This window comes from Mustela lutreola, chromosome 2 (assembly GCF_030435805.1).
Source record: "Mustela lutreola isolate mMusLut2 chromosome 2, mMusLut2.pri, whole genome shotgun sequence".
In the NCBI taxonomy this organism is placed as follows: domain Eukaryota; kingdom Metazoa; phylum Chordata; class Mammalia; order Carnivora; family Mustelidae; genus Mustela; species Mustela lutreola.
In genome coordinates this window covers 130,563,671-130,590,063 of record NC_081291.1, presented here as the reverse complement: position 1 = coordinate 130,590,063, position 26,393 = coordinate 130,563,671, and the positions used below count along the sequence as shown (strand labels likewise).

Sequence of the window (26,393 nt, the reverse complement as noted above, 5' to 3'; positions counted from 1 at the left end):
CTTCTGGTCCCAGAGATTTCCAGTTCCCGCAACAAAAGGAGTGAAGAGGAAAAAGGAGGAGCCAACAAGGCCCGCCGGGCCCGCGGGGCCGCCGGGGTCCCGGGTTCTCGCCCGCCTTCCCCTTCTCTGGGCGCCGGGCGCCAGCAGCCGACAGCCAGCCGCCGGATTACATAACGGGCCCACGCGCGCTCTCGCGAGGTTTCCAACGCCCCCCCCCCGCCCCCCTCGCTCCACGTCAGAGGGAACCGGGCGGAGCGGCCAACATGGCGGAACGCAGGCGACACAAGAAGCGGATCCAGGTAGTAAAGGCGAGCCCTGGGGTAGGGGGCTTCAGCGCGCTCGGCAGTAGAAGAAGCGAGGGAAGCCCCTGGAAGGGCGAGCGAAACCGAGGGCGAGATGAGCTGGGGCTCTGCCGCGAGGTCTCCGGGTGCGGGCTGCGTCGTTGTGAGGGGCCTGAGGGGGGGCGGTGTTGGCGACCGTGGAGAGCTAGGCGGACGTGGTGGGGCAGCGGCGGAAGGCAAGAGGAGCCGCTCTCGGAATCGGCCGCGGAGGCGCGGCTGCCAGAGGAGGCTTTCAGTGACTGCTCCGGCCCAGTCCTGCGGGGGGAGGTCAGCCTCCTCCCGAGCTCAGACATAGACCTCCCCGGGCTCCTCCCCTCCTTTTTCTGCCTCATCCTCTCGCCTTAGTTATCCCGAAATTAAGGCCGTAGTAATTAGGGTAGAAGGAGGTGGAGGACTGATTGACCTAAAGCAGCCGGTTCTTTGTGCGCAAATAGGAGACGAGTGATCGGGGTTCGGTCAGCTGCCTGGGGGCCCAGGCGACGGTCTGCCTATCCAGATGTTCAGTTGCGTATACCCCTTCTTTCTTCTCAATGTTACTAACTTCATAGTCCATTTGAAGCCTTCCGGCTCTCTTTCGGGCGACACAGTGTAAATAAATACAACCTTGTTGGTACTGCAGCGACCTGGTCGCGCCCAGAAACCTTTCACATGCCAGTGTGTTAGCCTCATAACCTACATAACATCCCTCGCTTGTTCCACATGCATGTCATTGGTGCATTTCTTCCCTGCAGTCTATCCCCCTGTTGTTCTTGCTTTTTGCCAAGAGGATTAAATACGTGGGACATCTTACACTCAGGATGTTTTTTTATTAGTTGTCTCATCAGCTTATTTGCCTAGAACCCTTCATATGTTATCATAAATTGATGAAATGTTGTGACTTTTTGCTATACTAATCTCAAATTGTTACACTTAATGTCTTTCTGTTTCTTAGGATTTCATTGCTGAGAATGACTTTTTCTATTTAAAGTTTTATTCCACATTAAAAAAAATAACAAAAAACTTTGTTTTTTTGCCTATACTGCAGGTGATTTGAGCCATGCATGTTAAAGTTCTCTGGAAAACTATGAATTACTAGAAAAAAAAGACGCCAGTGATCAGTAAATTTGGAATTTTGGAATAGAGCAGAAGTAAGAAAGTAGTTCCGAACAGAGTACAGAAGAGAATCAAAAAGAGACAAGACCCCCAAGTTCCAACAGGTCATCAAACCAGGGCTTGAGGTTATTATGGAAGAAGTTTCTAATTGTGCTATTCCTAGTTTCAGAATTTAGGGTTATTGGTTGGGTGTGAATATGTAATACTTTGGTTAAAATTTATATTGAAGTTGTTGGCCGGATTTGTAATTACTTAAATTTACACGTATAGTACATGTTATGCCCTTTAATACACATTATTTGTACATTTCAGCTTTACTTTATCATTGTTGTAAAGGTGATCCTTACTCACTTTTGAATAGCTGCTCTTTTTTCAGTTTTGATCCCCCCTCTTTTTTTCAGTTTTGATCTTATATTCAAAGGTAAGGTAGATTAGGAAGCTGTGTAGTAGTGGCAGTGGCAGGGAGCTAAAACTTGGGCCAAACTGTGCCTGTTTGTACCCTAGTTTCACTAATTATTAGTTGTGTAATTTTGGGCAAGTTGCTTAACTTTTTACCTCAATTTACAAATCATAAGAAAGGATATGTACCTCAAAAAAAGTTGTAGAGTTGTTATGAAAAATAGGTGAGTCAGTGATTTGTTATTAAAAGTTGTAGAAGTTAGTAAAAGAGGGGTTGGCATATAATTCATTCCTTTTCACTTCTTTAAAAGGAGGAAGGATTTAAGATAGTTTGTTTTATTTCTTTTTTAACCACTCTGATATGCTGAAGAAAGATTAACAGCTATCTATTCAGTAAATAAACCATTAAGTTGTGATTCCATAAAATATAGCTATTTACTCAATATTATTTATTTGAGGATCAGATAAATATGTGAGGATTTGATTGTTAAAAATCAGCTTCACATATTGCTAAATTAAAATATATAACATTTATTTTACCCATCCTCAAAGTTTATATATAGCTGTACTAGAATGTTGTGGATATCTTGGGAGTGCTACTTGGAGTACTACTATGCAGTGTTAATAAAGTAATATAAATATAAAGTATCTTATAACATCCTTGGGTTTCTCTCCACCCATCCCACCCCAAATCAGAAACTATAATATTGGCATCACTTTAGACAAAAAGATCAAATGTAATGACAAAGTTCAGAGTTTAAGTTACAGAAGAGATTCTCTTGTAGGACTTTTGGGCAAAAAGGTCTGTAATATCAACTGAATTTCCTGTTGTTTGTTACTTGATGTTTCATGTTTAGAAAAAATTTTTATGTTTAAAGATTCAAGTGACCTTGAATTGTAATTGGTACATTGGGGGAAATGACTGATACAATTTCAGGGTTTGGAAAAGTAGCTAATTCATTTGCTTTTTCTAGTGTTGCATAATTTCAGATTCTGATATCCCATCAAAGTTGGAAGGAAGAGAACTATTTTGTCACATTTTATTCTTGGATTCACTTCACTGATCACTGAAAACTGGAAGTGAGCTACATGTTTGTTAATGTTATAATAGGAAATTTTAATGATTGAGGTTCTCAAATGAGAATGATGTCAATCCAAATTAATGGACCATTTGAAAATAATTTTAAGATTTAAGAAATGAATTATGTAGGTTTTTAAGAATATACAGTAGGTGCTTTTTGGTTAACAAAGTGCTTACTCGTTTGGAATCGGGGCGTCATGAAATTTTAGAGTTGAGAAGGATTTTCAGATAATAGAATGTGTTTGGGATCCTTTGCACACATGCAGGGTTTGTTGTTGTTGTTTTGGTTGGTTTTTTTTTTTTTTTTTTTTTTTGCACACATGCAGTTCTTATGTAAAAGCAGGATGATGGGCCCAAGGCCCTATCACCTCAGTACCCCACTACCATCATCCCATACCTTATGGTCCTTTAAACTCTTTTTAGGACCGACATCTACAAGTTTACTAGGTATAAAATTTATAGATCTAGTATATCACCATCATTTTATAAATAAACTGAGGTTCAGTGAGGTTATATGATTTGACCCAGTGTCACTCATCAAAGTAATAAACCCAAATTTAGACCAAGTCTTCTAATTCCCAGTTGAGTGTTCTTTACACCTCCCCAGTGATGTGATAAATTGTTCTGAAATACTTTAATCCTAAAATTTTTATATTAACTTGTATAACATAAAGATTTAACATAATTTGTCCCTGCTAAAGAGAGAAACATCCCATTTCGTGTACTGCTTATGTGTATTCAGTTGAGTATTGGGACATTTAAATGGCTACTGATTCTTAGAACTTTTATAATCTTCATCTCAGTTAATTTTATTGCACTCCTCTGTCTTCCTGGCAGTAAAACCCTGACATATCATGGGCCTATATGCTTAATTTCAGAATAGGGAAGGAAAGAGAAAGTTTATGACTATACAAACTGTCTGAGAACTTCTGAAGAAAATAGAAGGAACCCGGGAAGCCAGTACTAAGTCTGAAAACTTCCCCGGAGTCTTAATGGAGTGTTTGCAATAGGAGTGAACAGTGATGTATTTACAGAAGGGCACTGTCATAGTCAAGATACAGAGACTCTTGAAAAGCTTTATTAGTAATATGCTGTGTGACTTTAAGCAAATGGTTTATCTAAGGTCCCCCCGCCGCATGTATTAATGATTTGTGAACTAATCTTTTTCTTTTTTGCTTACTTCACTCAACAAATCAAGCAAGCTTATTTCTACTGAATATAGTAATTTTAAAAATTCTGTAAGATTGAAGACTGGTGTATTGACCCTTGATCTAATATTTTTTCCTGAAGAGGTTATCATAGGTACTGGCTAAAACAATTTATGGTTTAAAATGGTAATCCTTATTTCATTATTGTATTTGCATCTTGATCTATTCTAAAGTAAAAAGAGTATTTGTTAAGTAACTTAAAAAGGGCGCCTGGGTGGCTCAGTGGGTTGGGCCTCTGCCTTCCGCTCGGGTCTTGATCTCAGGGTCCTGGGATCGAGTCCCGCGACGGGCTCTCTGCTCAGCAGGGAGCCTGCTTCCTCCTCTCTCTCTCTCTGCCTTCCTCTCTGCCTACTTGTGATCTCTCTCTCTGTCAAATAAATAAATAAGTAAATTTAAAAAAAAAAAAAGAGTGTTCTAACCGAACTTTCAACTTAAATAATTTTGGATTGTAAGTTGTGACAGCCAGCTTTTGGTATTTGGGTGCAAAGATAGCAGTCTAGCCTAAAAACCTATTGGCTCTTTCTTTGCTTTCTCTTTCTAAGACATTTGAGCTCACTCACTGAACTATGAAGTTCTTTCCATTTGAGGGTTGATGAGCTGGCTTCTCTTTCTTAGTGGTTGGTACTGTTCCCAAAAGGCCTTCACTTTTTGTTAGAAGGTTTCTAGGAAAGTTAAGAAAATATTCTGAAGATTTGTTCACATCAAAAGGGAACAAAGAAGGGAAGTACTATAGTCTAAAGTATAAACAGGAAGAGGATAAGACTGTTTTATATACTCATTGGCTGCAGCAGGGAGCAGTGAAAGTGAAGACTCCATGGCAAGATCTTCTATCTAACCAGCTTTTATAGCAATCTTTCTTTCTGTCTTCAAAGCCCCAACAGATGGCACAAATTCTATACTTTTCACCTAAAGGCATTCTACAATGTGTATTAACTTATATGTGGTATAATGAACTTTTCATAATTCACAAAAGAAAATAGAAACTCACTAAGGATTTGAATTTGAAGAAGGAATAAAGAAGGTTATCAGTTCTTTTACACCAATTATCTTGATAGAGGTCACTACTTTTCTGGTCATTTTCAAAGGAAGTTACAGATACTTTTAAAAAGTATCAATGGATAAGTAACTGTGTCTACTTAGGAAAGATTTTTCAAGTCCATGTTTTCTGGGTCCCCTCTATTCATTGTTACTTAGTAGTACCTTTGCCAAGGAGGGGAAAGGAATAAAAATACATTACTTGCATCTATCTTGCGGTTGTTGGAACAGTTCTGTAAACTGGAAGTTAATTGTTAAAATGAGGTGTAAAAGTGTTGTGGATTCATGTAGTATCAGATGCCCTACTGTAAAATAGTAGAATGGACTTTTTGCATTTCTTGTGTATCCTTATATCGGATTTTACATGTGATCCCTCTGTCAAAAATCATTAGATTAGTACATTTATACCTCTGTTTAGTAAATGGTTTGAGTGCTAGTATAAGTTTGTCACATCTAAAGTTGATGTACTTAGAAAATAGGTATATGTTTCCAGAATATAACAGTTGCTATTTTAGATGGTTGTAACAGAGTGTAGATATTATGCCTTACAAATTTTTATTAACCTAAACACCCAAAGGTGTTCTAAAGTATACACTCAGTAAGTATGTATTTGAACAAATAATGGTCATTTTCAATCAAGTATATTCCAGTAACAACTTATCAGTTAAGTACATAAAACTTTAAGTGACAACAGATGTATCAGTTGAGAAGAAAATTGAGCATATGTTGGTATGCTTATAAAGTAGAATTGGTTTCCATAAACTAATTTATAATATTGCATTATTTTAAACTATTTATTGTATTACGTATTACTTTTTTGGCAGCACCACAAATATATAGGATATTATTTACTAATAGATGAGCCTCCTAGAAATCTGTTGTATTATACAAGCATAATTAAATACTATCATTTCACATATACTAATACATATTAATATATTTTAGTGTGATTTCAAAAATTGAAATACAGACTTTCACCTTTTTAGTTTATCCAAAAGTATATTTTGTGGCTAAGTCCCAAATCATGAACCTTGTAGCTGTTAGTGAACTTGGAGCATTAAATTTTGTTAATTAATTTTGTTAATAGTGTTAAATTTAAATTTGTAGTTTTTTAAGATTTTATTTTTCTATGATACATATTTTTATATAAAACAAAAGGCTTTTTATTTACACAGTTATTTGTTTTTTTACTCTAGTCTTGTTTTGGATTGACTGGTTTGAGCTTTTAATTTTTATTGCCACATATAGCCCACAGATGGCTTACTAACAGAATGTAAGAATCATGAACTATTAATTGGGCAGTTGGAAGTAGGGGAGTTGGAAAATGCAGAGGAAGAAATAGGAGAAGTAGCTACCAAGCCAAATCACAGGCTTTCACTTCATCCAACAAATTACTCCTTTTCTAGATAAAATCGAAGCTGGAAGCTTTGTTTGTTAATTGTTACCTCATTTTCATCAAACATAACTGAATTCAGACTTATATAAATTTTGCGTGATAACTGACATAAAGACAGATGATTTGGGTAGATTATTTTTTCTGTTTTGTGTTGTTAGAATGTCTTGTCTAAAACATAACTGTCAGGGGTGTCTGGGTGGCTCAGTCGTTAAGCGTCTGCCTTCGACTCAGGTCATGATCCCAGGTCCTGGGATTGAGCCCCACGTCAGGCTCCCTGTCCAGCAGATAGCTTACTTCTCCCTCTCCCACTTTCCCCTGCTTGTGTTCCCTCTCTAGCTGTCTCTCTCTGTGTCAAATGAATAAATAAAATCTTTAAAAAAAATAAAACATAACTGTCTTTAGTAGCATTAATTGTTTTGAGCATCCTAGATTCTCAGCAGATAATTCTTTACTAATATTTGGCACTTCATTTAGTTAAGAAACAAACCTTCCTGAAATCATTCACATTTAGATTATGCATTGCTGGAAATAGTGCTTGAGTGTATATCATGCTTAAACATGAAATTAAAGACAGTACTTTTGTTCCAGTAGCTTATAGCAGTAAGACAACTTATAGAAGTTTATATATAAGATGTATACAAATGTAGACTGCCTTCATTTTCTTCAGTATATGGGTGGTAAGAATACACAGGAGGAATTGTCAAATTAAAGGTTCAGAATGTAAGGAAATAAAAAGAAGGGAATGATAAACAATGAAGAAAGTAATAGAAAATTTGGAGAAATGAAGAGAGAGAATAGGGAAGGATTTAAGCAGCCTTTCCAAACTTCTGGGTACTTCCATTAATGAGTTAAATTAGATGATAATTTATCTGTTTATTGCATTTTAATTTTTGCTTCCCCCCTAGTAGGGAAGAAAAGAAAGACAAGGTGAAAAAAGAGTCTGAAATAGTCTTATGGCTCCTACATTGAGACAGATCTCTGATTAATCTGAGAATTCCTCCTGTAGTCTTTTGTCCATTGTTCAGGGTTCATAGCTTTGACTATTATTTAACATTTATTTATGGCACCTGTTTCTACTTACTTTGACATTTGGGCACTCACTTTTGGCAATCTGTTAATCTTTTAAATTATTGCTTCATGAGTTACAAAGAGATCGGTCAAGAGAGAAGATGGGTTAGTACAAAGTAGTTACCATACTGGAAAAACAACTCAAAAGAAATAAATGGGGGCGCCTGGGTGGCTCAGTGGATTAAGCCGCTGCCTTCGGCTCAGGTCATGATCTCAGTGTCCTGGGATCGAGCCCCGCATCGGGCTCTTTGCTCAGCGGGAGCCTGCTTCCTCCTCTCTCTCTGCCTGACTCTCCACCTACTTGTGATCTTTCTCTCTGTCAAATAAATTAATAAAATCTTTGAAAAAAAAAAAAAAAAAAAAAAAAGAAATAAATGCCTTGTAGCTGAGGCAGAGAGGCAGGTTTGGGCCCTATCAGCGTGTATTCGAAAACCATGTAATTTTAAAAATCTCTGTTCTGTCTTTTGTATACATTACCAGCTCTGCTTCATATAAAGCTTGAAAGGAAGGCTTATACTTCACTTTAAAAGATTTGCGAAACACATCTGTAAATTCAGTGCACGAATTTGTGAAATAAATGATTATATTAAATTAATACTCTTATTTTGCAGGAAGTTGGTGAACCATCTAAAGAAGAGAAGGCTGTAGCCAAGTATCTTCGATTCAACTGTCCAACAAAGTCCACCAATATGATGGGGCACCGAGTTGATTATTTTATTGGTAGGATTACATCAATAATATTAGTGTACATATTTTATGAAGATAACTAAATCTCAGTTGTGAAGATGTTTTAAAAGTGCTTTCTGAGTATGCTTGATGAAGTTGGGTGATGGGCATAAGGAAATTGATGATTCTGTTCTTTTCTTTTATGATTGGAAATGTGAATAGCAAAAGATAAAAGGGGCATTCTGGGTGGCTCAGTCAGTTTACTGTCTGACTTTTGATTGGGCTCAGGTCATAATCTTATGGTTGTGAGGTCGAGCCCTGCATAGGCTCCTCACTGGACATGGAGCCTGTTTAAGATTCTCTCCTTCTCCCTCTGCCCTTCCCCTGCTCTCTCCCTCTTTAAAAAAAAAAAAAAGAAAAAAAAAAGAATACTGTGTAATACCTTTCATTGCAAATTTTAAAAATAAGATTTATTTTCAGTATTAGTACTACCTTTTATTCAGATAGTATATGTATTGAAAGTAATCTTTTTAAAAAACTATAGTAAAATTCAGTGTGAAGTAAGTCTGTTGGAACTAATGTAGGAGCTTTGGTTCTTCACATAATCCAAAGAACCTCATTATAAGCTAATGTCATCTATAATATAGCCCCATAACTTACCCACTGACCACAAAGTGGTTAAGTTTGCCTCTCATTGATTAAGATTGAATTGCCATTGTAAAGAAATTTCTTATCTTCCTTTTCTTTAGTGTTATGATTAATGGTTTTGATGTTCGTTAAAAATAAGAATAAAAATAAAAATAAATGCTATTCTCTTCAGATCTAATATATTTAGCTTCTTCTAGTGGTAGCAGTAGATTGTTCACAGACTTATTTCTTAGTGGGTAACAGTAAAGCTTGATAACAATTTTTATTACTGTGGGAGAGGAAGATTTTTGGTTTAGCATACATTTAATTGTGGTAATTTGATTAAGAGTGATACCTACATTTATTTTAAATGTATTTGTTTAGAACATTTTCCCATGTTTTACTTAATATTTTTGAATGTCATTTATTTCCCAGCATTATCTTAAAAAGATCTTTATTGCTGTGTTTCATAAATTGAGGTTTTGAGGAACCGTTTGTTTATCATGATCATTTCCTCTGGATTTGTTTTTATTTCCTGAGGCCAGAATGTTGATAATATGTCTTACAAATTACTATTTAGATAGACATAAATTCCCATGTATACTAAATTTAAAATGACAAATTTCTTCTTTAGCTTCAAAAGCAGTGGATTGCCTTTTGGATTCAAAGTGGGCAAAGGCCAAGAAAGGAGAGGAAGCTTTATTTACAACAAGGGAGTCTGTGGTTGACTACTGCAACAGGTAGTGTTTATTTCTTAGTGACGGATAACATAAGTAGTAATTTCAGAATCCTTGCCATAGTCCAGAAGCCCCTTACTCATTTTTATCATTAAATATAGTAGTACAATAACATAGCACAGAGCTTTTACATGCAACCTGAATTTTTTTAGTACCTCTGGAAATGGCATTTATTTGGTGTTAGATACGATATTTTCATAATTTTAATTTATGTTCTATTTGTACATTTGCTAGGCTGAGTGAACTGAAAGATCAGCAATAAAAATCATATACCATTGCCAAAAGTAACCAAAAAATTCTTTTTTTTTCCTAGTGCAAATAGCAAGGGAGTCTTTTTCAGAACTTTGGCAGGGATTCCTAATAGACCTGTTACCCCTTGGCTGGTTGTTATTTTTGTGCCCACACGGGGTTATTAGTCAGGTACCCTTCCTTATTTTATTTAGTGATTGCTCATGTATTCTGATAAAATCAAGGCAACTACAACATCTGGCTTTTCTTGATTCCATGGTGAAGTGTAGATAGTTCAGTAACATCCATGTTTTTCATAATAGGTACTTTGGGAAACATCAAAACTGAAGTTTATAATCAGTAGGAATTTAACATCTCAGATTATTTTATATCCGTGGTAGTGATATACACATAGTATTTACTAATATATTGTTTAATGGCATTTAAAGTATCAGCCAGATGAGACCCGTCTAAAAACCACTGTTCCACAACCTGGTTTTAAAACTGTGAAGTGAAAGAATTATCAAATATTTCTTAAAATTCTTAGTTGCCAATAACTAGAGTCACTATTGGACCTTTCAGAAACAATGAAAGTTTCACTGTTGTGGCAGAAATGAGCTTGGTATAGCTCATTTCTGCCACAACAGTGGTATAGCTGGTATAGCTGGCATTTTTCTCTTCAGCTGTTTATGTAGAACTCTAAAGTGCAAATTTCATGCCTGCCTCAAAATAGATTTATTTTGTACATATGGTGTGAAAATTAAGAGATGTTATACATGCAAAAACAGAAGTTAGATAATTTACCCAAGGTCACTTAGCTAGTAAGTGATAGAGCCAGAATTCTAAATCCAGCACTCAAACTCCATAGTCCATGCCCTTAACCACTGTGGTATCCTTTCTCCTCCAACAAAATGAGGATGCATTTAATGAAACAAAAATTAAGATGAAGGATTTGTCTGTCAATACTATGTGAATATTAAATCTGTCAACCCAGACAGAGCAGCCAGTATTAGTGCACATATCTCTTGTCTTTTCAGGAGCCATCATATAGTATTCTGTGAAAAGCCCTAAAGACCTAGAGATACACTCACTTTTTGTTGTATATTGTTATTCCCATTCATGTCAGGTTGTTTGTGTCCTTTCTGCACAACATAGAGAATCATAACTACGTAAATTCTTCAGAGCCACTTCTGATAACAACTGCAGCCAGCCCTCAGGGGTTCCAGCTTGACCATAAACAAAACCAGGAAGGGATATTTGTCTGGTCTCATTTTATGAAGCTGATAAGTGGACTTGAAGGTGTCTGAAGAGAAACAAAAGAAAACAGGAAAGTGTAGGATGGTATACAAAGCAACCTTTTTTAATATGCTCTGTGCCTCTTAATGATCTGATTTGAGTATGAACCCTTGATCTAGCACCATTCTAACTCCATGTGACTTTGCATCTCCAGCCCATTACTACAGTAATGTCCTTCTCACTCTCATTCATAATACCACTTAATAAAACTTCACCATTGCCACATAGATGAAAGTTTTTAACACATGTCTGGCTTCAATAAATGTTTGTGAAACCTGAAAAAAAAAAAGAGATGAGGAAAAATAAAAGCAATTAATAACTTTGTACCAGATGCTTTCAATGATCCATTTGTGTATTCAACAAACATTTATCAAACACTTGTTGTAATCCAGGCCCCAAGAATACTAAGATGACTGTGACTTGGTCCCCATCTCCTAAATATATATTCTAGCCTTCAGAGAAGATTCATGACTAATTATAGTATGTTGCATTCTGTAAGGAGGACAGGGATGAGAAAACTTCAAAAATGGCTTCACAGGGAAAATACTTAAACAAAATTTGAAACATAAATAGGTGATTACCTAGGAAACAATGGGAGAAAGGACAGTCAATCCTGGCAAATGGGACAGAACATACTGGGACAAGGCAGTAGTTCTGTGAAAATGTAAGAGAGGTTTGTGTGAGTGATTTATACTATATGATGTGTTAAATAACGGAGACACTGATTTTATTGCAATAGTAAATGTCATGTCACTTTTCTAGCCATAGAGTGAGTTGAAGTAGGCATTCTCTAAGGACCTATTGAGGAATAAGTCAATAATTTTACTTACTACTGAATAGATTGATGCTGTAATGTAATAATATGAACCCAAAATGTGTGTGTGTATATTCCATAACTATTAAACAAAATTAAGATTTTTGTTATAGCAATAATAATGCTAACTTTGAGTACATACATTCCAGGGACCACACTGTATACAGTCTGCACTTCTCATTTAGTCCTAGAAACCCCTGTGAGGTACATACCCCATTTTTGAAATTTTACTAAAATGAAGTAATTTACCCAAACCCGTACAGTTAAGTGATAGACATGGTATTTGAACTCATGTACCTGAATGTGAACTTTTCAACACCAGTTTGGTTAATAGTTTGTAGTTCACCCTGAACAACATGAAGGTTAAGGGGTGTCAACCCACCACACAGTCAAAAATCCATATTTGAACTCCAGAACTTAACCACTAATAGTGTACCATTGGCCAGAAGCCTTACAGATTACATAAACAGTTGATTAACACATATTTTGTATGTTATATCTGTTATATGCTGTATTTTTACAATAAAGTAAGCTAGAGAAAAGAAAATGTTAATATGGAAATGTTATTAAGCTCAGTTGGTTAAGTATCTGCCTTTGGCTCAGGTCATAATCTCAGGGTCCTGGGATTGAGTCCCACATCAGGCTCCCAGCTCAGCAAGGAGTCTGCTTCTCCGTCTCCCACTGCCTGCCTCTCCCCCTGCTTGTTCGTTTGCTCTCTCTCTATCAAATAAATAAATAAAATCTTTAAAAAAAAAAAAAAGGAACTTATGGGAAAGAGAAATGCATTTATAGTGCATACTATATCTATCAAAAAACAAACCGCATGTAAATGGATATGCATGCTTCAAACCTGTGTTCAAGGGTCAGTTGCACCTGGGTAGTAGATATTAATGGTAGAGTCTTTGGGGCATTTCAGGCGTTGTGTAATTTTCTGCTGTATGATTTTCTGAACAAGGAGAAGGCCAAATGAGAAGACCTAAAAGTTAGTTTTGTAGAGATGTTCATGGGGTGGACCTAATTGGGCAGGAGAATGAAGCCCAGCCAGGCAGTTGAAAACACGTGCCTCAGAGGCCACAGCATAATGACCAGAAGTAAGTGGGCATTGGGCAGGAATGAAGCATCTAGTTAACAAGTGGTATGATGTGCTGAACAGGTATTAGTGGCAGTAGAAAGGTGGGTAGTCAACAGGCACAGATAGTGACAGTTAAAATGTAGCTTGTAGGTTGTGTTTTGGTTGTTGTACGTCATCAAAGAAGGAATGAAGGAAGAAGTCCAGAACTCTGAAATTGGAACATAAAATTTGAAAGGATGGCTTTTAGGTAATAAAGACAAGGGCAACCCAGTTTCTTGAGTAGAATTAAAATGTTAGAAAGGAACTACCATCTACATTGACTTAATTTTGGGTCTTCTAAGTTCATCAGATAAAGAAATGAATAAAGCGAAGATCTCCTAAGGAGTTTATAGTCTAGTGAAGGGAGCAGACAAACATAAATTGTATATTAAGTTAGAAAATAAATGCTATAGATAGGATAAGAGGAAACAGGAGGGAGGGTGGGAGAATGGGTTTATAATTTTAAATAGGATAGGGCTAGTTGTGAAGGAAACATTTGAGGGAAGACCTGAAGAACATGACATGAAGAAAGACAGCTGAAGACACGATTTAGATCAGACAAATCATGGGCATATTTTTAATCAAATATTTCTTAAACTGTTTAATTTCCCCTTATGTCTGCTTTTGAATTTGAGACTTAATATTAAATAAAATAGAATCTTGATTTACTTTAATAAATTCATAGAAAAGCTTCATAAGCATAATTCCAAGCCTGTAATCTGTTATATTTAAATTATGTAGTTGAAAAGTGACAAACTTTTATGTAATCAATACAGTTGGCAATACAGTTTTTTCTAATTATTTATGTTAGGGGTTGATTCTTTCCATTGATTTACTAGTTATAATTTCTTTTGTGAGTTGCCAGTGTAGTGTTTGCTCATTTTATTTGGGTTTGGTGTTTTTCTTTTCAGTCTGTGTTTGTATAGTTGATAAGGAATGGAATGTCATACCATTTTTTCCATAGGCTTTTAAAGAAACAGTTTTTTCACCGGGCACTAAAAGTAATGAAAATGAAGTATGATAAAGACATAAAAAAAGAAAAAGAGAAAGGAAAGGCCGAAAGTGGAAAAGAAGAAGATAGAAAGAGCAGGAAAGAAAATCTAAAGGATGAAAAGACGAAAAAGGAAAAAGAAAAAAAAAAAGATGGTGAAAAGGAAGAACCCAAAAAGGTGATTTCAACTACAGTTAAGTCAGAATAAATTATTATGTGGACATGATCACTGGCATATGAGTATTTTTGAAATGCTGTGCAACAACACTTAAATATAACTGTATTAGGTTTCTTATAAATACTATGGTTGAGAATTTTTATCTCTGTGTCTCGAAAGTGAAACTTTTTTTTGCCTCTGTGAATGTCTTACTGTTTTTTTGCTTTTTGTAAGTGTTTTTTTCTTCTGTTTAACTTGTGTTTTATTAGGAGGAAACTCCAGGAACTCCCAAAAAGAAGGAAACTAAGAAAAAATTCAAACTTGAGCCACATGATGATCAAGTTTTTCTGGATGGAAATGAGGTGAGAGTATCTAGCTTATAAATAGAATTCCAGTTTTCCATAAGAGTTTTTAGAATCATTTTGATAACTTTACTAAGACAAGAAGTATTTTTGGTAACTAACCATGTAGATACTACTCTTTAAAAAAAAAAAAATCAGTAATTTCCCTGAATTAAGAGTTATAAAAAATGTGTAAGAAAACCAGTCAGAATTGGGTTTAGCTATCTATAAGTGATAGGAAATCTGAAATAACAGTGACTTAAAATAAATGCTCTTTCTCTCTCATCAGCGAAATCTGCAGGTAAGTAGTACAGATTTGACAGCTCTATTGTAGAGCTGTTTGAGGCAATTAGTAAAGGTTAACTTACGGTTCAAAATGACTGCCAGTCTCATCTCTGCATCCAAAGGAGGAAAGAATGAGGGACATGCCTTCTCCTTAAGGACACCTTCCAGGAAGCTAGTGGCTGCATTTCTGCGTGGATTCCAGTGGCCAAAACTTGGTCACATGGTCATGGCCTACCTGTAGTAAAGTCTTAGAAATGTGCTTTTGTACTGGTGGTCATTTGCCCACCTAAAATGCAGAATTTCCTTTACTCTCACAGGAAAAAAGAGTAGAATGGTTAATGGAGAACACCTATAGTTTTGTCCTCTTATAGTCAGACACAATATTTTATTGTTTTTATTTCTTTTGTAATGGAGAGTTCTGTGATGATAGCCTTCCGTGAAGATTACTTAGTCATTTAATTCATACAGAAACATTAGTTATATACTACATTAGTTATATACTAGCTGTTGAATTCTTGTGAAATTCAAGACATATTTCTTCTGTTATACCTAGTACAAAAGTAATAGTATATATGATGTAGTAGTTCCTAGAGCTATGAGTTTGAAATTCTGGGAAGGCTTTTCAGAAAATATGTGCTTTTGGCTCATTCCAAACATACTTGCATGAGAATCTGTAGTATGGAATGTAAGGGGGTGTGTGTGTGTGTGTGTGTGTGTGTATTGTATAACGTGTCCCAGGGTGATTCTGTTGTGAACCCCTGGTTAAGAACCACTGTAATAGAAGACCATAGGTCTTTGCTAGTGTGAAAGCTAAGATACCTTCAGTTAAACATCAAGCATTAGCTATATGCAAAGATATTTTTATAGGTGCTAGGAATAGCGTGATAAATAAGATAAATTCTTTTCTTGGAAGTGCTTTATACTCTAGCAAAGATATAAGCTTTTAAATGTTACTATGTCATAGTGTGGTGAGTGTTAAAATATGAGAATATCAATTAAGAATAGTAAATTTAATCAAGACAGGATAAGAAGGGTCTGGAGACCTTGAACACTTGAGCTGAGCTTTGAAGGACGACTGGCAGATTACCAGCTTCAGTGGGAAGGAATTCCAGATCTGTTAGGTGAAGGAAATAGCCTGAGCAAAAGCAGAGGTGCTTGCATTCTTGAAAAGACTATATTTTATTCTGTAGGAAGCAACATGCTTTCAAACTTTTAAAGCTGGGAAATGTCTTTAAAAACTTGGTTTTTAGAATGCTAACTGGCAGAAGTGAGGTCTGTGGATCTGATTTCCAGGGGAAATTTGCAGTTAAAAAAGAGGAATGGAACCCCCGTGTTAGAAACAGAACCAAATCAAAAAGACAATTACAAAGAACTCTGGCCAAAATAAAATCAGGAAATGGAAGAGTACTGATACTTATAGAAACTAAGATGAAAGTAGGAGTTTTAGATAGGGGTTGAGCAGAGTTCTGATTGTTGTGAATGAAGTAAACTTCTCTTGTGTAAAAGTAAATCAGGCTTTAAAGCAGTGGTTCCCAACCTATAGGCTATACACCCTCCACAAGGGAGTAGGCAATGTAATTATTGCGGATAGTCATAACATCTTTATGTCTAGTAAGCATGAACTTCATTAATGAATCTTTGCATTTCACTGATGAAGGGAACAAGGTAGAGTTGATTACTGCTGGATCTGTAGTAGGGCCTGGCTCGATCTATCTTAACTGTGCTCTTAGCCCAGACTGCTTCTGCTTACATCAGTGTGCACCATTCCATTAGGGACAAAAAGTTGTACAAGTGCTGGTCTTTGGGTTGAAAATTAAGTAATGGTTGGCACACATGAACAAATTGTTAAGTTCATGTTAAATATTTGGAAATTTACTGAAGTGTGTTACAGAATTTATAGTCTTGAAAATAATTTTCTAACTAAATGAATACCCAGAGAAACCCTACTACTGATGAAAGGTTTTTTGGAATTTGTTTGCCTTAGGGAATAGTTCTTATATGTTAAGAAGTTGAAAGCTACTGTAGTAGAGGATATAGAATTAAGCTTAACTTTCCAAAGTAACCTTAAGCACTGGGGTTTCTTGATTTTTTAGGTATTTGTGTGGATCTATGACCCAGTTCACTTTAAAACATTTGTCATGGGATTAATTCTTGGTAAGTACAATCTCTAAAATTTAGAAAGGAAAATAAAAATACAAAAGTCATAAAAATATTCAACATAAAATAGTTATTTTAAAATAGGTATACTTTAAATAAAGTTAGAAGATAAATGGTAAGCTGAGGAAAATAATTACAAGGCATGAAAACAAAAATTAAGAGATTAACAACCTCATAGAAAAATGGTAGGAATGCCTGGGTGGCTCAGTTTCAGCGTCTGCCTTCGGCTAAAGTCATGATCCCAGGGTCCTGGGATGGGTCCCACATCAGGCTCCCTGCACATCAGGCTCTGCGCAGGGAGCCTGCTTCCTCTGCCTGCTGCTCCCCCTCCTTGTGTGCTCTCTCTTTATAATAAATAAAATCTTTTAAAAAAAGAAAGAAAGAAAGAAAAATGGTAAAGGCAGCCCACAGATAAATACCATAATCAATAATCATGAATAAAACTTAGTCAGCCGTTTTATACACACACACACACACACACACACACACACAGACACACACACACACACATTAAAGCAACCATGATTAAGAGGCTTACAGAGTTTGATAGTACAGAGTCTTAGTGTAGGCCCAACACTTAGGGAAAACCAACACTCTCTAGCAATTGATTTTATGTCCATTGTTTTAGTTTTTAAGGAGGAGTTTGGCAATGTCTTCCAAATTTTAAATGCACACACACTAACTCAGGTGTTATACTTCTAGGAACTTATCCCATGACTGTTCTTAATACAGTTACACAAAGTGTCTATTCAGAAATGTTCATTGACGCATTCTTCTTCTTCTTTTTTTTTTTTTAAAGATTTTATTTATTTGAGAGTGCATGCACATGACCAGGATGGGGGGTGGTAGAGGGAGAGGGAGAAGCAGACTCCCCAGGATGCAGGGAGTCCCAATGTGGGGCTCTGTGTTGGGCTCCATGCAGATCCCAGAACCCTGGGATCATGACCCAAGGCAGCTACCTAAACAACTGAGCCACCCAGATGCCCCTCATTGACACAGTATTCTAATCCAAGTCCCTCAGACTATATTTAGGATAATTAGCAAGTTTTAAAGTTTAAATGTCAGTACCTTTTGACCTAACAATTACACTTCAAGGAATATATCCTGTGAATTTACTCTATGTATACTACCCTAATCAAACAAATGTACAATACTTTGGTATTGGTTGCATTGTTGTCTCTAATAGAATAAAACTGCAAACAATTCAAGTTCCTGCACAGGAGAATGGTGAAATAAGTTATAGCACAGCTGCACAGTAGAATACCATGCAGCTTTTAAGAATTAGGTAGGATATACTGATGGATAAATATTTAAAATAGACTAAGTGAAAGAGACTATAAATGTAAGAAGAATATAAACTCATTTTTGTAGAAAAAATATTTTATGTCCCTTGTTTTAATTATACATAGGCAGTCTCTGGCAGTATAAATTAGAAACATAGTAGTAGTAACCTCTGACCAGTAATTGGATGAAGACTTCACTTTATACCTTTTGGATTATTTTTCTGGGTATCTGTTATTCCTGTAAGTTCAAGGTAGGAGCCTGGGGAGGAAGGGTATTTAACAAACAAAAAAATAGAGAGCGGTCAAATAATAAGTGTGGTCAATATGATAGCATAGGATCCCATACAAAATAACTCCGTTAAATCCTACCCAAATTGCTAATAAATATCAGTCACTTACTAAGTACTTGTCACTTCATTGAATATTTTGCATGCATTATTTCATCCTCAGGGCAACCTTTAAAAAAAGAGGGAGAGGCACATATTAAATATAAGGTAACTTAGCCTTGAAATAACTTTAGCCTAGAGTTACTTAGCTTAAAAATGATAGAGCTCTCTTGTTCTCAAGACCGGAAACCAGACTTCCGATTTCTTCTGATTATTCCATGCGGTACTTAGAAAAAAACTGGAAGTGTTTGTATCCAGTTTTCCCTAACTACCAAAAAACTATCAGAGTCTACCTGCTGAGCTTTTCAGTCTATAGATGTCAAAGCTCCACCCCAGATTCACCCCTCCCTGGGGGAGGGATCTTGGGAATCATTTTTTAGTTAGTGTTGTTTGCGATTGTTTCTTTAAGCTCCCCTTATTCAGTAGGCAGATATATTCAAAAAATAAGACAGACATTGCTTGGAAACAATAGCAGTTGATCATTTAAGGGGCTAACAATTTCACATTTTTAGACACTTTTTTCTAATCATACGTAATTTGTACTAGAAAAAATCCTAACCTGAAAGCAGTAGTTAAAATGTTAGATTGAACTGTGTAAAATGCCTGGTAATTTACCATTTTTTTACCTATTAAAATGGCAATTCTATATGTTTCAATATGTTTATATTGCACTTTTGTCCCCTAGGAAAATATTCGCTGTTATTGCAACCAAGCCATTTAAAATTTTAATCTCAAAGTTGTCTATGTAACTTTGTCATTTCTTGTTCTAGTGATTGCAGTGATAGCAGCCACCCTCTTCCCTCTTTGGCCAGCAGAAATGAGAGTAGGTGTTTATTACCTCAGTGTGGGTGCAGGCTGTTTTGTAGCCAGCATTCTTCTTCTTGCTGTTGGTAAGTATTGTTATTAGTATATTTGGCCTTAGTAAGGTTGATACCCAGGAGTTGGGACTGTAGTCTGGAGCTTCAAGTAAAGCTTAATAGCAAAACTAATGTAGGTGAATGAAGAAGTATATGGACCTGCATTTTGGGTTATATCCCAAAACTGACTCAGGCTTGAAGTAGAGTATGTACCTGATTTGATTTGGTCTATTGTGAAGAAAAAGTATTTAATGTCTCTTAATCTGCATATAGATATGTTTTAAAGTTTAGCCACCACAAAGACTTTAATATTTTTACAGTGGTTGATCATTTATGAGATGTAATACTTTCAGTAAAGCATTATTATGTATCGATTTAAGGCAAATGAAACTTGAATTAAATATTTAAGTTCTATGCATATATTCAATAAATGATTCTAATAAATTGAGTTGCCATTTTGGGAAAAATTTTGCATCCATGTACCAAAATAAATTCTAGATACATTAAGGAGTTTTTAAATGGTTTTTAAAAATCAGAATGTAAGTAGTATTTTTGTACATTTCTGGATGAATTAGGGTCTTTATAACTAAAAACAAACCAATATGAAAATAACTCACTTCAAATGAGAAAGTTAAAAACAAATGATTTTTAAATACATGAAAAATTCTTATCACCAGTAATCAAATAATAAAATTAAGATGATAAAGTAGGTTTTTTGTATGTTTAAGTAGGAAGATTTTTTTCTTTTCTTTTTTTTTTTGAAATGGAAATAATGCCAGGGAGGGTTTGACTAGAAGGAAATACACCTAAATATAAATAAGTTTTGGTAGTTGTGAATACTTTTAAGGCTATTCTTTATGCTTGTCTGTATTTTTTACAATGAGTATGTTACTTACCATGAAAAAAACCAACAAATACTGTTATACTTAAAATCCTTGAAGATTTTCCCATATAGGGTTGGGTAGGTCTAATTTAATTTTTACTTTGAGAAAGAAATGGGAATTTTTCTCTGCTTATCTAAAGCTATATATTGATTTTTAAACCTATATATAATTCTTTGGTAGCGTTTACATTGGCAGATGGTACTAAGTTCTGATTATTTCCCCAAATGACAAATCCTTCTTCCACCAAGACATAAGAGAGTACTTTCTGTACAAAAAGAAAATACAACATCACCGTATTGACCTAACATTTGCTGTTAGAGGACGTACTTTGTCTAAGATTATCCGAGCTGAGCACGTGTTATTCTGAGATTTGTGAAATATAATAGATTCCTATATTGTAAAGCATTACTCATCTGCCCCTAAGCAATTTTCCTCTGCATGCGCATTCACCCTGAACATCAGGGCGTCCTGAGTTAGTGCCACCATCCCTGGACCCAGTGGCTCATGTAGTATTTTCATTCAATTTATCATGTTTATGGGCCTCCCTTTTTTCTCTGTGATCTCTGACTGTGTGAAGCTTTTTCACCACCCTCATATTTTCCCTCCTCTGGTTTAGTCACCTTGAGGAAATCCCCTGATGCTTCTACATACAATACAGCACATTTGTAGGCCAGGAAATTATATCTAAGATTGTAAAGCAGCTAAATAGTGACAGTACACTATCTGCATCAAGAATGAGAAGCTATAAACTTTGATCTGACATTAGATAGAATCAAATTGGTGGGCACCTGGGTGGCTCAGTTGGTTAAGTGACTGCCTTCGGCTCAGGTCATGATCCCAAGGTCCCTGGGTCAAGCCCCACATGGGGCTCCCTGCTCAGAGGAAACTCTCCTTCTCCCTCTGACCCTCTCCCGTCTCATGCTCTCTCTCACTCTCTCTCAAATAAATAAATAAAATCTTTAAAAAAAATCAAATTGGTATCTTTACGCTTTCAAATCCCTGAAAATTTAGAAGCTCTTTGAAAAATTTCAGTGAAGATTTAACTCTCTTGAATAGAATTAACCCACTTATTTACCTTTTATTTAAACTAGTATTCATAATAATTTATGATTATTATGTCATTTTGCTCTTTAACAGTTTTCAATAGTGTTTTCCATCGTTTTTCATTTTAAATATACTATTAATCTAAGTATTCATTGTGGATTAATAATCTTGTGAATTAAACCAGAAAACAAACCCAACATTTTGTTTCTGTTAGAAAAGGCAAGGCCAAATATACTTTCAAATAGTGTTCATCTGTAGCCTACTTATAACGTGGATATTTATTTTATATTATCCTGTGAAGTATTATATATTGGTCAAAATTATATTTGGTGCTCCTTTGAATATGTATAAGACCTTTGGCAGTTTTCTAAATGTATCCTTTTTAGTATGAACAATAGGACATTAAATACACCATGGTTTTCCCATGACTCTTCACATGTTTGCCCCTGGTAATCTAATGCCACATAAAACCTGTTGGAATTCTGCTGTGCCCAGTTTATATATGTGGAGAATTTAAGTTTTATTTGTGTCATACCTGGTTTTTGTGGGTTGTTTTTTCTTTTTTCTTTTTTTGATTTGAGTCAAGATTTCCAATTATGGACCATCTATCTTACAACCCTACAGTGTCTATCATAGTATCATAATTTTATTTGGAGGAAAAAAACATGCAGCCTCCTTAAGAGATATTCATTATTTCTTTTTATCTGTGGAATTTATTCTTAAATCATAATTTCAAACATATTTGCCTTTACTCTTTGTACCTTAAAAGATATCAGTGTGTACAGACTTTCAGAATATTTATATTCTTTGTGAAAATACCAATTACTACTTCATAAAACTCAAGGTAGTTATAACCATTTCCTTTTATTTATCCAAAGCAGATAAATGGAGGAGGCACAGATAGCTGAGCTTTTTTCAGACCTAATATTAAAATGGTGATATAATTGTAAAGAAAACAAAAAGCGAAACAAACCAAAATCTATCATAATTGTTTGTCCATAGCATTCCCATAATTGTGACTTAAAAAAAAAATAGGAAAATCACACAACTCTGTATAACTGAGAAGAAAACTTTATGAAAAACTGAGACTGTGTTTGTGAAAACTCATAAACTATAAACTTTATAAATTCTGATGCTTCCATTATCTAACCACAGTTTGGAGTTTGCAATTTGAGAGTAACCTCAAGCCCTACTGCTTTTATTATTTCCTAATATCAGGAGAGGAATGGTCCCTAAATAACAGAAATTATGTAACTAATTAATAAGCAAAATTGTAGCTATATTCTCTTACTGTTCAGTAGTATGTAATTTTACTTAGAAGACATCTTGTTCAGGCAGAGTAAGCACACGACTTGGACCCATGACATAATACAGAAATGTATTTCCTTTTTTTTTTTTTTTTTTTTTTTTTAAGATTTTATTTATTCGACAGAGAGAGATCACAACTAGGCAGAGAAGCAGGCAGAGAGAGAGGAGAGGAGGAAACAGACACCCTGCTGAGCAGAGAGCCCAATGCGGGGCCTGATCACAGGACCCCGGGACCATGACCCGAGCCGAAGGCAGAGGCTCAATCCACTGAGCCACCCAGGCGCCCCTATTTCCATTTTTTAAAAAATCAGAAGTAGTAATATATACACATGTATATAATAATGAACCTATGCATATTTGTATTTACACCAGTATGATTATAAAGAGTATAATTTTTAATATTTTTTTTACAAAGGAATTGCCTTACAAAGACAATTCCTAGAGTCCAGGAAAGTCATGGTTTTTTTCATTTAAAGTGCTTCTTAAGATACCCTCCTTCCCTGACTGCATGTATTTCCTTTTTCTTATACCATGGTCTTATGAATACTTAAACGTCCAACTGAGGCTGTGCTTATTGATCTACGACATAGCAAAATGTGTCGCTCAGGATCAGAGCAGAATGCTTTGCACCAAGAATACTGTGGTTGCTTCTGTAAACTAGCCAGGATTTAATTGTTTATGTTTACGGTACATGTAATGTGCAAATAATAAACTGAACGTTTTTTCAGTTTTTTATCAACTATTCCCTGCTATCTGAGTCACTGCTTGAATTACTCAATTAGAGACATTTTTTCTCCTACAGCTCGTTGCATTCTGTTTCTCATCATTTGGCTCATAACTGGAGGAAGGCACCACTTTTGGTTCTTGCCAAACCTGACTGCTGATGTCGGCTTCATTGACTCCTTCAGGCCTCTGTACACACATGAATATAAAGGACCAAAAGCAGACTTGAAGAAAGATGAGAAATCTGAAACCAAAAAGCAACAGAAGTCCGACAGTGAGGAAAAGTCAGACAGTGAGAAAAAGGAAGATGAGGAAGGAAAAGTAGGACCAGGGAATCATGGAACAGAAGGCTCAGGTGGAGAACGGCATTCAGACACAGACAGTGACAGGAGGGAAGATGACCGATCCCAACACAGTAGTGGAAATGGGAATGATTTTGAAATGATCACAAAAGAGGAACTGGAACAGCAAACAGATGGGGATTGTGAAGAGGAGGAAGAAGAAGACAATGATGGAGAAACAACTAAATCTTCACATGAAAAATCATAATCTGACTAATTTGGGACTAAATAAGTGCAGGAAGTTGGATTTTCTATGTTGGCTGATCATCCTAATGTACACATTTGTAGCATTCTTCAACTCCATTTGCTGAAATGTATTTTGACATCCAGGCAATTATATTCAGTCCTTCATTTCATAGAATACTATTATTGGTACAGTCTAAAGCCATTTATAAGTTGAGTCTATTTGATAATTTTACAGTAAGTAGGTCTTACTCATTTTGATAGTTATCAAAGATGCGTTTTCCACAATGATATGTAGATTAGTGGCATTTTTGATAGTTGTATGGCTTTTTACTATTAGATTAATCAAAATAGCTAAAAGAGATAAACAGAAAACACCAACATTTCAGATTATGCATAGTTATATAGCCATTTCACAGTTTCTTTAAAATGAAATGCTTAAACTCCTTGGTCTTGATAGTTAAGCTTTGCTTGATTATAAAAGTATACCAGGAAGTTTCTAAGATTCTGAGTTAGCAGGGTTCAGAGCATTTTGTGGAAACAAGTCAACTAATAATACAGCAACACTTTTAGTTTAGCTACAAATTCTCCTTTTCCAACTTAGGAAATCCAAACTGATTTGTACATCTGACTCAGAGAAAGATAGTCATCTCCAACATAGAAAGCAAAACAGCGTTGTTTGGAAGGCGATGGCTCTTCTTCCATTTCCTTGTCGTAAAGTAAATGTATTCTGTACATAATTTACAAATAAACATTTTATTTTAATTGTTACTTATTATTTAGACATTTTCTCAACACTTAAATTTGTAAAATTAAGACCATGTAAGGGTATGTTTTTAGAGAAATGGAAGTTTCAATAACCCACAGAACATCTGTGATCTTTCTACAGCAGCTTCAGTTTTGTGCCAACATTCCATGTATTTGAATATGAGTTTAAAAGATCCTTATTAAATAAGAGCAGACTTAAAGTAGCTGTTTGTACGCCTTAATGTTCATTTTGATTTATCTTAAATCTCTACATTCAGAAAGGAGGTACTATATTATCAGATCACGAGGCACTGCTATGAAAGATAATTTACTGTTCTAAAATACCAATTTAAAATAAAGAACATGAAAGAAAACATGAGAGAACCATTGGACTCTAATTACTTTGAACTAGTTTTCAGTTTGATTTTATGTCTTGCATACGTTAGTTACAAATCTTTGGGGAAAATCTTGTGTTTACCTATGAGCAGAATATCATTCCTTGGACTTCTACTCTTTTAAAATTATAATGAATATTAAATTATTTTCCTTCAGTCACAGAGCATTTTGCTTTGTAGTTGAAATGGGTGTTGTGGGTAGATCTTTTTTTCTTTCAGGCTGTTTCCCATCTAGTGTTTGACTAAAGATGTTAAATTTTTCTATTTGTGACAAAGGACATTTTCTGTATACTGACACCTTTTATTAAATGGCTTGACTGCTTCTTTTTAGTATTCCTTCTAAGTGGACAGAAAATATGGCTATTTGATGTTAACACAACTCTGTCAAGGCTGCAAACAGTCATTTAAAAAGTTTCCTCCTAGCAAATGTTCGCTAAGTGCCTGGGTGTTTCCCCCTCACATTTTCAGAGCTCTACTCCTTATTTCCACAGTAAGAGTATGCAAATTACAGCATCTGAGCGTCTTAATCACCAGTAGCACTAATACCTATTTTGGGGTATGGTAATGGTACCAAAAGCGTTTTTTCAAAAATAAAAAAATGACTTAATTTTTACTCCTGCGATAATACCCAGGCACTCAATATTTATCCTAAAGCTCTTTATAATATATGTAGTGTGTCTAGTCTTAAAGACATTTGGAGCATGGCAAGAAAGTCAGCTTCTCATTGATGTTTGTGGATTCTTACAGAACGTTAGTACAAATTTTTATAAATATTTGGTGGTCCCTGGGGGAAGATATCATTCTTACTATTGTTAGAAAGTGAGTTAGAAATTTCAGCTCAGTATCTTCTACTATTCAAGGTTGTATACTTTAAACAACTATAAAAATCAAAAGACTGCCACTATTAGATGCCTCAGAAGAATAGCTGGTTGTCTTTGTTGGCTAACATTAAATATTCTGAGGCCAGAGCATGGAAAGAACTGTTTACATTAGTCAATGAAATGGTGATTTTTTTTTTTTAAAGGAACTTCAAATTTGTAATGCTACTGTAAGTAGAAGCATGAAGCTTTTGGATAATGTACGACTTATTATGGAATAGATATAAATTGGCCTAACTAAGGATTGGATTAACCAGCTGAGTCCAAATAATAAGCATAAATTGTATGTAATTGTTCTTAAAGTCAATGTATTAAATAGATTGTTTTCACTTTT

The 26,393-nt window shown here is 35.4% G+C and overlaps 1 protein-coding gene across 3 annotated transcripts; it reads left to right on the top strand.

Annotated features, from left to right (window-relative positions):
* Positions 1-26,393, top strand: SEC62 (SEC62 homolog, preprotein translocation factor). Of its 3 annotated transcripts, XM_059163517.1 has the most exons (9): positions 278-299; positions 1,366-1,468; positions 8,232-8,340; positions 9,548-9,653; positions 14,064-14,283; positions 14,517-14,609; positions 16,967-17,027; positions 19,470-19,589; positions 23,595-26,393. In XM_059163517.1, the coding sequence occupies exons 3-9, from the start codon at positions 8,310-8,312 to the stop codon at positions 24,062-24,064; spliced, it is 1,101 nt and encodes a 366-aa protein (XP_059019500.1). In that variant the 5' UTR covers positions 278-299; positions 1,366-1,468; positions 8,232-8,309; the 3' UTR covers positions 24,065-26,393. The 3 variants fall into 3 exon arrangements, with proteins under 3 accessions (XP_059019497.1, XP_059019498.1, XP_059019500.1); XM_059163514.1 differs by lacking the exon at positions 1,366-1,468 and having other exon boundaries at positions 1-299; XM_059163515.1 differs by lacking the exon at positions 1,366-1,468 and having other exon boundaries at positions 45-299; positions 14,064-14,268.